Source organism: Salvia hispanica, chromosome 1, assembly GCF_029641045.1.
Source record: "Salvia hispanica isolate PSC_SH4W2 chromosome 1, Shi_PSC_v1, whole genome shotgun sequence".
Taxonomy (NCBI): domain Eukaryota; kingdom Viridiplantae; phylum Streptophyta; class Magnoliopsida; order Lamiales; family Lamiaceae; genus Salvia; species Salvia hispanica.
Genome location: NC_142692.1, coordinates 14,114,059 through 14,126,256, shown reverse-complemented (window position 1 = coordinate 14,126,256; position 12,198 = coordinate 14,114,059). Strand labels below are relative to the sequence as shown.

General features: G+C 36.7%; 3 protein-coding genes across 4 annotated transcripts; 1 reads left to right on the top strand and 2 right to left on the bottom strand.

Annotated features, from left to right (window-relative positions):
• LOC125221958 (enhancer of rudimentary homolog) lies at positions 1 to 2,220 on the top strand. The gene is made up of 5 exons (XM_089062596.1): positions 1 to 111; positions 712 to 805; positions 882 to 902; positions 1,627 to 1,747; positions 1,870 to 2,220. The coding sequence occupies exons 1-5, from the start codon at positions 109 to 111 to the stop codon at positions 1,958 to 1,960; spliced, it is 330 nt and encodes a 109-aa protein (XP_088918722.1). The 5' UTR covers positions 1 to 108; the 3' UTR covers positions 1,961 to 2,220.
• Positions 2,221 to 3,082: 862 nt separating this feature from the next.
• UBP22 (ubiquitin-specific protease 22) lies at positions 3,083 to 5,712 on the bottom strand. 2 transcript variants are annotated; one of them, XM_048124311.2, is made up of 4 exons: positions 4,642 to 5,712; positions 4,188 to 4,306; positions 3,389 to 3,974; positions 3,083 to 3,303 (listed from the first exon to the last, which is right to left on the bottom strand). In XM_048124311.2, coding segments are annotated over exons 1-4 (1,473 nt in total). In that variant the 5' UTR covers positions 5,409 to 5,712; the 3' UTR covers positions 3,083 to 3,302. The 2 variants fall into 2 exon arrangements, with proteins under 2 accessions (XP_047980268.1, XP_047980267.1); XM_048124310.2 differs by having other exon boundaries at positions 3,083 to 3,974; positions 4,642 to 5,711.
• A 1,929-nt stretch (positions 5,713 to 7,641) lies between these two features.
• Positions 7,642 to 10,629, bottom strand: LOC125219046 (uncharacterized). Its single transcript, XM_048120901.2, has 6 exons — positions 10,404 to 10,629; positions 10,219 to 10,275; positions 9,294 to 9,447; positions 8,336 to 8,433; positions 8,166 to 8,231; positions 7,642 to 7,957 (listed from the first exon to the last, which is right to left on the bottom strand). The coding sequence occupies exons 1-6, from the start codon at positions 10,530 to 10,532 to the stop codon at positions 7,922 to 7,924; spliced, it is 540 nt and encodes a 179-aa protein (XP_047976858.1). The 5' UTR covers positions 10,533 to 10,629; the 3' UTR covers positions 7,642 to 7,921.
• Positions 10,630 to 12,198: the final 1,569 nt, after the last annotated feature.

Genomic DNA, 12,198 nt, shown 5'->3' with positions numbered 1-12,198 from the left:
AAAATTAATCATCAAAGTCGGTGCATTAGAGAGATTAGACTTCACTTCACTCACATTACCCACTCACAACAGGCATTACATTCTGCCGTATCAATTTGCTCCTCCAAAATGGTAATGTTCTTCCTCTTTAACTCCATTTACACGATTTTATGATTATGCGTTCATGTACTCTTTCTCTGGTTCGTTAGGGTTTCGTCATTATGCCGCTACATAATACTCTAAAATCACTTTACTTTTTTATCTCTATTTTGGATTGGCATTGGACATTGGTAGTGTTTATCGTGATTTCAAACAGCACATGGTGTGTATTTGTCAGTTACCTGCGAATTCCAGTTTTTTCACGTTTCTTTCCTTTTTTTTTCCAGGAGTTTTTATTTTTGTTTTTACTCACCCGTCTGCTTTTTTGCTATCTCTACAGTATTTCTCATTTTTATACTAGTATCATGTTGTATTGCTGCTGTTCAAGTGGTTTCTGAAAGTTTTCTTTTTCCTTTTATAAACCACAAAGAAGGTAATTTCAGTTGCTACTCTTTGAAATTTCCTATTTAGACATATTTTGGTTTAGAAGGCATTTGATTGTGTTGTTCTCGTACAATCATATGTAGCTTCTTTTGTTTAATTTCTAGTGTTATGCTTGCGGATATTTTGTGTCATTCTTGAAGGAATGTAATTGCCACTTGTTATTTATTTCTGATGTCATACACTTTGCAGTCTAATAGGCATACTATTATTCTGATGCAAACATCCCAACACAGAGGATCCCGCACGTTCATGGACTATGAGTCGATCAGCCAAGCAATGGATGGTATGCTTCAAAAATTGTACACCTTATGAATGTTTTTTAATGTTCAGCTTTAAGTGGCTTTGATGTCACATGGCAGCGGAGCTATTGGCATTTGTAGGTGAGTTCAGATTGCAGAATTTGAATCCGTTGATCCATTCCATAAATAATGAGTGTTGGCTTTTTATGTTAGTGATGTTCAATTCTTTGGATTCAACTGTATTTTATGCCGTATGCAATTCAACGTGTGTGTAAAAGTATCCTGAGTAGATGCTAGGTTTGTTCAGCTTCCTTGCAGTAGATGAAGTAGTGGAAACCGTTAAATTTGTATGCCATCCAGAACAGAAAATGGCCGCATCTTTTTGGTGATAAGTGTGTGTGTTTTTTACCATTAGGTATAAACCTTGCTCTTTAATCGTACTTGTTTATTCATTTTGCAACCATCCAGCCACCCGTTTCCTACATCAGAGTAATAAGTACTAAACAATGTTAGAATTGTATCATTTTGTGATTTAAGTTGTGCAACAGATTTCATAGTGTCCAAGGTAGAGGCGAGCTGTGCTTTATAAGTTAGATTTTTGGAGAATACTCTACAAAAGAATAAATGTTGGATAGATAAAAATGAGATGCATTGAGGGAACAAAAGATGCCTATGCAAGCTTTTCTGGTTTTGTTTTATGGCAGTTGTGCTTTTCTTTTTCTTAAGATGAGAGCTATTTGTATCAAGCAAAGAAAATGAGAACTAAATCTCTTTACAGTAGGATCTATTGTATAATTGTTCAGATATAGGTGTGCATTTCAAGATCCCATGCTAAAGGTCTATGTTTTCCACCTCATATCTGCAGGAATATGTGGACTATATGAACGAAAACTGAAGGATCTAAATCCAGCCATAAGAAATATCACATATGATATCTCAGATCTGTACAATTTCATTGACGGACTTGCTGATTTGAGTGCATTAGTGTAAACCTCTCTCTCTCTCTCTCTCTCTCTCTCTTATGAACTTATGCAGTCATAACACTTGTGTATGAGTTAGATTCCCAACTTCATTAACCTGTGAATTGATGATCATCATGCTTTTGCAGCTATGATCACTCAATTCAGGCATATCTTCCATACGATAGACAGTGGATCAAGCAGAGAACGTTGCAGCACTTGAAGAAATTGGCTCAGTAATCATCACAGATGCTGGACTCAAGTGTGACATGTTTTGGTTCAGCTGGACCATGCACCATTCTAGAATCATGAAATTTGAATCTTGTGTGAGTCTTCATCTCATTTTCCTTATTTTGTGGAAATACAGTGATGCTAAATGCTAATAGCCTGTTTCTCTATCTAGTCGTCATCTTGTAAACTGCTATCGAAATTTGCTCTTGTAGGCTCTCCAAATATTGATTGCTGTATACTACTAATGTTTTTCTTTTTTGCTTTTATAATTCCCTTTCTCCACCGTATTATACACTGATAAATTTTGGGGAAAAGTGAAAAAATCCCGCAAATTATTACAGTAACCAATGGGCAAATGGCTCCTTAAATTTTTAAAAAACGACCTTCTTCTTTTAAATTTTAATTTCAATATAATTAAGTTAATCTGGTTAAAATATTATTGGCCTGTTTTGGATCAGAAACTATCACATTTAATAATATAAGACTAAAAAGTTTTTTTTAGTCAAGCAATTTTAAACTTTAGTGCATTATTTTTCCTAGGATAAACACTATATTCTCCTTATCCTACCAAATTAGTTATTTATTCTTATCTAAAATATTCCACTCTCTTAATTTGAAATGCACAATAGGTGTTCCATGGCTTATGAAGTTGTAGAAGACCTGATCAAAAGACCAGCTAATAGATTGTTTTGCTTTTTATTCACTGCAAATCATAAATTTTTTTATGTGCACAATATGTATATTACTTGAAACATAAAATTCATTATACATCTTGATTTGGAATAGGAACTTGGAAGTATCTCAATATTCTGATCGATCAGCTCCATGGCCTTTTAGGCGATATATCCACGTGGCAAAGTGCTTGCACAGTATGAGACAATCATCAATGACAGACAAGTCTTGCTTCTTATAGAAAAAAGAAATCCACTATTGATTTCTCTTTTTCATCTTCGTTGCTGCAGGAAAATTCAAGAAACTGTATGATGGTGACTGCAAAGAGATAGAGTATACCACAATTTTAAGTCACATTTGTCATTTTATTGACGATCATCATAGCTTCTTGTCTTGATATTGATCTTTTTCTCAATACACTATTGTGATTTTTTTCAAATGTGAGGTGACAAGTACATAAATCCAAAACCCTTCCCCTGTCAAATGTTAAACAGTTAATATCTGTACATAGTTGCATTGCAAGGGTCGTTTACAGTGATGCCGAGGCTGAAAAAAACCCAACAAGAAACACACTCAGCCGTCTCCGGCTAGCAACAGCCAGCTATAGGGACGAACGCGTCTGCCAGTGGTGACATGTGCTGGCACCCGAGATCTTCACTCCCTCTGTGGTAAAACACCTTCTGCACATAAAACATCAAGTAGCACTGTGAAGTTCTAACCACTTCTTCATCAACTTCTGTGATCCAAGCATCATCACATTTATACCACTGGTTTCTCAGCCTCAGATACGTCGCATAATGCCCAGATTCCAACATCCCGGTGTGAGTCACCACTGCAAAAACCTCAAACTCAGTCGAAGAAACATCTGCTTCCTCTCCCTCTAAAGAAAACATCCTATTCCCGAATCTCTTCTTCACTATAGAAGAGGACAGATAAGGCCTCATGTCCAAGGAGAATGGGAACTGAAGATGCCGATCAATCTTCCTCGACATTTTCCTGATTGGAGAGTGCTCAAATCGCTTGATGTGGAGGCACAGGACGAGCGGGAGCTTCTTCAGAGACATCTGCTTCAGCGCGTCCTGCTTCTCATGGCAGTTCTCGCAGTAGAGTTTCTGGTCCGGTCCCAACCTCTCTGGCTTCGTGAAGAGGTCGAAGCAGCCTGCTAAGGTCTCATTCAGCTTGGGCCGGCTGCTGAAGTCAGCTGCAGCGGAGGCGCCTGTGTTCAAGTCGAGGGAGATGTCCATGCACGGATCATAGGTCGAAGACGTGAACCCACACGATGTGCACGTGACATCCGATCTCAGAATCCCTGAGAATACCCTGTGAGCAATACACTGGCAGTCCACATTTCCTGTTCAAACATGTTGGATTTTCCCATCAGTGAAACAGAAAAAAAAAAGAATGATCGAATCTTTTCAACATTCTCTAGTGCAGACTCTATGCATAAATATCTATACAAGTTTGATGGAATCTATGCATTCGGCTTAGCATGAGACCTTTTTTTTTCATATCAAGCAAAGAATCTGCAAAAATAGGAAATGCAAAATCTTGGAGCTCAATTTACCTTTATTTGCAAGACTAGATTTCCCCAACTTGTCGTGGATCCTATCTAGCATTGAGATAAAGAACTCATGCGCGTCTTGCTGCTCATAGCTAGCAAGATTCTCTGAGTGTTGCCACCAGCTGAAAATGATGAACACAACCTCAATTAACAACATCATTCTTGATTCAGAATGTCTCAAAAATCATTAGATCCCTTCCAAATATATGAAGTTTTCCTCAAACATACAGATAATACAAGCATATAAATAGCAATTCATTATCTTAACTCTATCAAAACCCAAAAGAACTCATCTTAAATATGATCCTTCCAAATATATGAAGTTAAAGCTACCATTTTCTCAAACTTACTCATCCCAAATATGATCCCACTATTAACATCCATAAACACAGAACACAAACAACAACAAAGAACTGCCAAAAAGTGCAAAAAAAACGATCCATCAGCATCGCCTAACCTGTAGAGAAACTTAGCAGGACTGTAAGGCGTCCGATCACCCGAGAAAACAGCATCAAAGATGACATCCACATCACAAGGCAAACACAGCCTATCAGCAGAGGTCTTCCTACACCTCTCATGGTTATGCCTATCACTGAGAAAGTAATTCCTAAAAGGGGGTGCATGAAGCAATGCCTGCAACACAGAGTTCATGAAGCAAGTATTCCCAAGATTGTTCAACCCCCTCAACCCCAACGGGAGGCACGATTTCGACATCTGCTTACTCACCAACACCAATCTCTTCACACTCTCCGACCCCAAATCAGCCCCAAAATCCAACCTCCTCCTCTTGCTCAGCCTCAGCTGACCACTCTCCACAACCCCATTATCCCCATTTCTAACCAACCCCAACATTTTCTTGCACATCACAACTCTATCAAATTCAAGATCATAGACCTGATCACAGCACACGGAGCAGTAGAGCTCAGCCCTCTCCATATCAACACCAATCTCATGACCACAAACAGATTTACTACGCAAAAGGGCATGATTTGATTCATGATTTTGGCAGCATGTAACTGAGGAGCAGATCAAACACATAAACAATCTGCCGCCAGAAAAGGAACTGCATCTGGTCTGTGATTTATCAATCGTTATTCTACCACAAGGGCTGAACTTCAACAAATCTTGGATCGAATTGTAACCCTTTAATCCGTGCTTCATCTTGTAATCCACTAGATGCTCGCATGGTCTAGGGATTGTGAAGAGAGAGTTTCTTGATGACATAATCAATAAAAATTGAATCTTTATTCAAGAAAAAATCTTTAATAGATAGGAACAGGGGAAAAAAAGAACTTGAAGAAAAATAGCAAATCAAGATTCAGATAAATAGGGGAACAATGAATCAACACCAAAATTAAAAAAACTAGGGTTGATCTGATTAGATGGAAAAACAATAGAAAAAAAAGATGGGTATATTAAAGATTAAATTTTTATACTAGTACTAGTATAATTTATCAAGAGCTGAATCCACCTCAGTGGCAAAAAGGAGCGGAGATGGAGGAGGAGAGAATGGGGTCGCTTTCTTGTTTGCATAGACCGACTCAATATTTCCGCTGTGGGACAGACCATTCTGATCGATAGATCACAGCCGTTGAAAATTTTGATCATGAGATGATAAGCCAGCGATTGACGATTTGGACCACATACCAAAATCGCAGTAAGGTTCTCCTATTTTCCCAATCAATACAACGAAATGAAAATTCCACTTTTTAATTTTAATTTTTCTTCCCCTGTTAAGTTGGTCTGTATTGATATGGATTTAGTATTATAATTGGATGAGCTAGACTTTTGGGTCATTCCAACACGACATATTATGATGGTTAATAAAAAATAAAGAAGTGAGCTCTTGGAGTGTTGGGAGCTAAACTTGTTTTGAGGATGCTAATGCTGCCCAATTGATGTGTACTTATGCGTATTGGGTTCTTAAATCATTAATTATGTTTGTATAGTTGGCACTTCTCTATATTTTGTACATGGCTATATTCGCGTAGTATTGAATGGATAAGGCACACAGTTGCATTTTAATAAGAAGAGTAGATGATGGCGTTCCTCTGATGTGTCATGTGTGTGAGATCCACCACAATTCTTAGAGCATCCGCAGCGGTGGCATCCGTCCGTCCGTTCGTGCCGCTGAGCACGAGCTCGTCCGTTTGCCGCTGCGAGCTGTCCGTCCGTGCCAGCAGCACAACGCTGCTCTTAGCTAAGAGCACGTCCGTGCCGCTGAGCAGCCTTACGTGGCGGCACACGATTGGCCAATGACAATTTCGTTTCTTTTTGTAATTTTTTTTATAATTATAAAAAAAATATTTTTCCACTTCTCAATAAATTATATCCGTTTTCTACACACTTTTAATTTATTTTTCAAATTTTCACCCCAAAAATCACTTTTTAATTATGTACTTTTATTTTTTAGAATTTTAATTATGTATTTTTTATTTTTTAGGATTTAATTATATAATTTTTATATTTTAATATATTTTTATGTTGTAGAAATGTTTTTAGTAATTGAAGTATTTAAATTAAATAATAGAATAGTGGGACCCTTGAGCTTGTCCTTGCGGAAGAGTACGGATGTGGGTTTTGTGCTCTTGCCTAAGGACAAAGAGTAAAAGTGGGTCCGGGCCCACCTCCGTGCTCTTAAATATAAGAGCACGGATGGAGATGCTCTTACTTATTATTGTCATTCAATATTTTAGTAATACTATGTTAGGGTATCTCCACCGGCGCCCCTCCCACTCGCCCGTCGGGGACGGGCGACCTGACGGGCGCCATAGTGGGCGGGAAGGGCGCCCACGCCCGTCCCTCGCCCCTCAGCTCGACGTCCTACCTGACGAGCGCCACTGTGGCGTGGGTAGGACGTCCCACTCGGACGTCCCACCGATTTTATTTTATTTTATTTTATTTAAAAAAACTCTAAAAATACGGCTCGTGTCAAAATTTTAATTCTGTAAATTTTAATTCCGTAATTTTTAATTTTAATTGTGAATTTATTAATTTTATTGCGGGAAGTCCTAGTGTAGTGGGAAGGGCTAGTGATGTGGCAGTGGAATGGGAAGGGCTAGTGCTGACGTGGCATGGGAAGGGCTAGTGGGAGGGGCGCCACCGAAGACACCCTTATAAAAACGCCTCACTTCTAGAGAGACGGAGGGAGTATACTTATTCTAACACCAAAATAAGGGAAAATGACACAATTATTCAAGTCTCTAACCAAATTCTGAAAACCATAAAATTGAAAAATAAAATAAATATAACCTGCTCATGTCATATTCCATAAGGAATATGTAAAATGAAGCAAAAAGACAAAAAACTTGAAAGACTTGGATGAGGGAAAAAAAACATAACATAGAAGAAGCGTAAAGCTTCAAACCAACAAATTGAGAGCTTGACTCACCAATATGTGTGTCATCGTTTTGCATTTCTACGTAAAAAGATGATTTAAATTTTTAACAGTATCAAGTTCACTAAAAAGTGGTAAAATAAAATTAAATAAAACTAAAAATTAAGTTATGTAACATCATCCAAGATTATAAATCAAAAAGGCATGCTAGAGTTCCTCCCAGAATAACTGAAATCTGCTAGTTATTTTTCAGACTGCAAAATCCAAGTTCCAAGTTGACATTCTATAGCTGCATCCATGGATCAGAGACAGCAATACAGCATTTTACCTAGACCTCAGATCATGCCCTTCAATCAAAACGCCTCTCGTCCAGCCCTATTTTTTACCGGAGGAGAAGCTATTAAAGCGGGATACCTCCGCCAGAATACTCAACCTCCTGAACATCAAAACGGAACTCATCAGAGCACATCATAAAGCAATGATACTATTTGTGAAGCTTCTCCATAGATTATGATTTGTAAACATGTTGGTTCTATACAAGGTATTGTAGTTATTTAGAGCCATGAAACAAAGAGTCAAGATTATTAGTATTATTCATTGAGTTTATATTCAGACAAAAATGGTTGTTAGTATGATCAACAAACCTGTGGTGGGGGCAAGGATGAAACCCAATCCGATAAATGAGTTGGAAGAAGACCAAGTGTGTTAAGCTGTCAACAAAAAATTGAATTCAGTGAGATCTCGCAAATTCTTCAAAATGCAATTGGGGGGAGTTCTAATGAGTAACGACTTCTAAAGAAGCTCGAAAACCAACCTTCCAGACACCCAGCCCTAAAGCTGCCACATTAAGGGCGATGAATACTAGCTTAGGTGCTAGAAGGTCGACTTTGTGGTCCTTATATGGCTCAAACACTACAAAAGCAACAGTAGTCGTAAGTCACTAAGGTGTAAGAATTGAAAAGGTTAGAGTGATGTAGAGTATTTCAAGGTAAAAGCCATCATGTTCCAGTTCACTCATAGATTATACTCCCCCATCCACGAAAAATAATCTCATTTTGCCATTTTGGGATGTCCACAAAAAATTGTCCCATTTCTATAAATGAAAAGTCTCTCTCTCATACTTTACCCACTTTTTCTCCATATCTCTCTTACTTAACCTACTTTTTCTCCATATATCTCTTACTTTACCTACTTTTTCTCCTTCTCTTTTACTTTACCAAATTTCTCATTAAAACCTGTGCCGTCACAAATGGGACTACTTTTTGTGGACAGAGAGAGTAGATAAACCAAAGCTGTCAGAATCGATAAGCATCCGATGCAGCTAGATAGCTTGCAAAGCCAAACTATGAGATAAAAACAGCAATATTACTACAGAAACACCTAAATCTATCAGCAATCAAAATTGAAGTAAGGCCAATAAATATGACTTCTGGTGACTGGTGCACAGTGCACTACAAATCACAGAAGGCAACAACTGATGTAGAAAATGGAAAAACTAAGTGCATATGAAATAAAATCAGTGATGCACAGCAATTAAATATTCCCTCAGCTTCCTAAAAATAGAAACTCTTTCCTTTTTTGGTCCGTTTCTTAAAAATAGAAACTTTCCATTTTAGTAAATTTCTTTCTATCTAATGAGGTGACACCCATTTTCTACTAACACACTTTTTTCTTTCTATCTCTCTTCCTTTACCAATTTTGCATTAAAACCCGTGCCTTTCAAAAGTTCCTATTTTTAGGAAATGGCGGGAGTATGTTGTAAGTGAACTCACTTTTCCCAACCCCACGAAGTGCGTTGACTGGCTGTAGAAGAGCCGAAAATGTTATGCCAATGCTGAATAGATGAACCGTGCTTCCGGCCATCCACATCATGAATCCCATCATCATCAAATTCTTAAAGGGTGCTTGTGCGACCTCCCATGCTTTCTGTACATACAAATGAATGTTTCCAGTAGTTTTAGACATAAAACTAACTAAGATGCGGTAATAAAGCCAAATAGCAAAAAAAGCAAAAGCACATAATCTTTAAAAAAATTGCAAATCGATGAGCATAGACGCATAGTAAAGAAGAGCAAAGATGTATAAACTAAACAAATCTCAAGAAAGACCATTCAGTACTCACTACTCAGAGACCAAAAAGCACTGAAATATGGAATCAACACTATACAGAGCAGTAGCTTAAAGCTACAGTCGAAACCCAACATGTAAAGATAAGAAACTTCCTCCTCCTACAAACTGTCGCAATTTTATTACAGACAAGTTCCTTCACATTAGAATAGGAAATTCTTCCCCTTTGAGATTTCTTCACTTCAATCCAAGTTCTCTCTCTTAAGAAATCATAACTCCCATTTGGAATTCTTTACATCACTAAATAACATTTTAAACCTTAATCATCACATAGATTTCGACAGAAGTAGTCATTTACACGATAACATCAGAGATGATCAAAAGCATTTTAGACAAAGTCAAATAGATCAAAAGATTCAAGCAATTCGATCCAAACCCCAACATAAAAAAGAACTCAAACTTTTCACCCCCAATTGGTTCATGATCAGGAACAATCATAAGCAACAGAATCAAATAATAATAAGCACGATCTCAGTTACAAGCAATTCTTATTTCAAAACATCAAATCCACGCTGCATAAAAATTAGCAGTCGAATCCAAATCAAATCCCTAAAAGCGCATAAATTTTACCTGAGCTTTCCAATTTGCCTCAGCGTCCTTCTTCTGCTTGCTCACAGCTGAATCATCCTAACCCCAAATAAAGGTAAATCGCGTCACTCAAATATTAACGTCGATATCTACTAAGTGTGTGCGCTCAAACAGTTGATAATTTCACTTGGTGTAGTTCATGTAGGTGATTGCAAAGGTGCACATACCTGATCTTGGGAAGCCCTAGTGAAGCCCGGTGGATCCGGAATATCACGTGACGACGAGGACGCCGAATTGTCCGTGAATCCGACTGCCCATCGCCGGCCCGAACCCATCACTGATTTCCCCTTGTCCATAACTAATTTTTTTCGCGTTGAGAATTGCTGATTATGCAATGGCAGCTGCGGCAGAAGAGATGCCTTTTAGTTGTGAATCAAAGATCTGCTCCGGTAGGGGCTGTTTGGTTTTAAGACCTTTTCCAATTCTTGCTATAATTTTAACCTTTTTCTAAAAAAAAATTAATTGACGATTTCAATTTATTTTGCAATAAAGACTTAGGTAAGATTTCTACGTTTATATTGTTTAGCACCATATTAAGTTGAGACATAAATAAATTTCGATTTTCGAGATTACTAAATTTACCACATTTATTAACTAGAATTGAGAAAAAAAATTGGCCAAAATCAATTTGAATATAAAATTTTTAGTTTGGTAGCTAGGCCTGTCAAATTGGGTACCCGCGGATACCCGATCCTGAAATTACCAAAATCCAACCGAATTTTATTTCGTGTATCCAGTCCCAATTGTGATTTTGATTTTTTTTTAAAAATTAACTACGAACTTTTAGGATCTATTTAATATTATTTAATTCGAATTTTATACAATGTTGAAGTACTAATATTCAAGTAAAAATAACTACAAACTTTTAGAAATATAAAATTCTTATAGTACCTCGAATTTAAGATAAAATAACTAATTCTTGTAGTAGTTCGAATTTAAAAGAAAATAACTACATACTTTTAAAAAATACAAAATTCATAAGTTATACATATTAACATCTTTCATCCATCCACAATAAGTCAATAACCATCAAAATTCATAAATTCAAATATTCATCCTTTATAAATATCACAATTCAATAATTCATAAGAATCAAGATCTAACAATAATATAATCAAATAATTCAAAATTATAAATATCACGAGTCAATGAAACTAACATAAATTAAAAAAGTAAATTACATATCTTATATGCTAACCATTAAGTATTAATGAAATTATAGTTAAGAAATTATATTACATTTAATTATAATAAAAATATAATTTATTAATTTTAGAAAATAAATAGGATAATTCGGGTATACCCGATCGGATATCGGGTAATCCGATACCCGATAATCCAAAATTCTCACTACCCGATCCCGATCCGATATTCGAAAAATCGGATTTTGGGTATCCAATTATCCGACTTTTTCGGATATCCAATACCCGATATCCATTTTGACAGGCCTATTGGTAGCTATGATAACGGCATATTAGATTATTATTATTGTTTGATAACATAGATTATTTATTTTTAAAGCCTATGATTAAGGACGAGCCCAATATAATAAACTCTCGTATTATCGATAAATTACACAAATATTCTTTGTTTTTATTTCTCTGGATCTGTTCCATCATTCACAAAAAATTGATCACAATTCCACGACAAAGAATGTGCATATTGGCAAAAAAAGTTATATGAATCTGCAACAAAAACCCCTTGAGATCACCTATGCCAATCTCCTACTACATACACACAAACATGATAAGTAATGGTGGGTCCATCACTCATGTTTGTGTGTATGTAGTAGGAGATGACATAGGTGATCTTCATTGAAAAAAAACAAATGCAATTCTCATTTCCGTCATTCTACGCCGGTAATTTTGATGATTTTTTCCTAAATCATATTCCCTGATCAATTTCGTCAAAAATCACACCGCGCCTTGGTTCAGTTATGCTATATGAATTATGTTTTGCTCA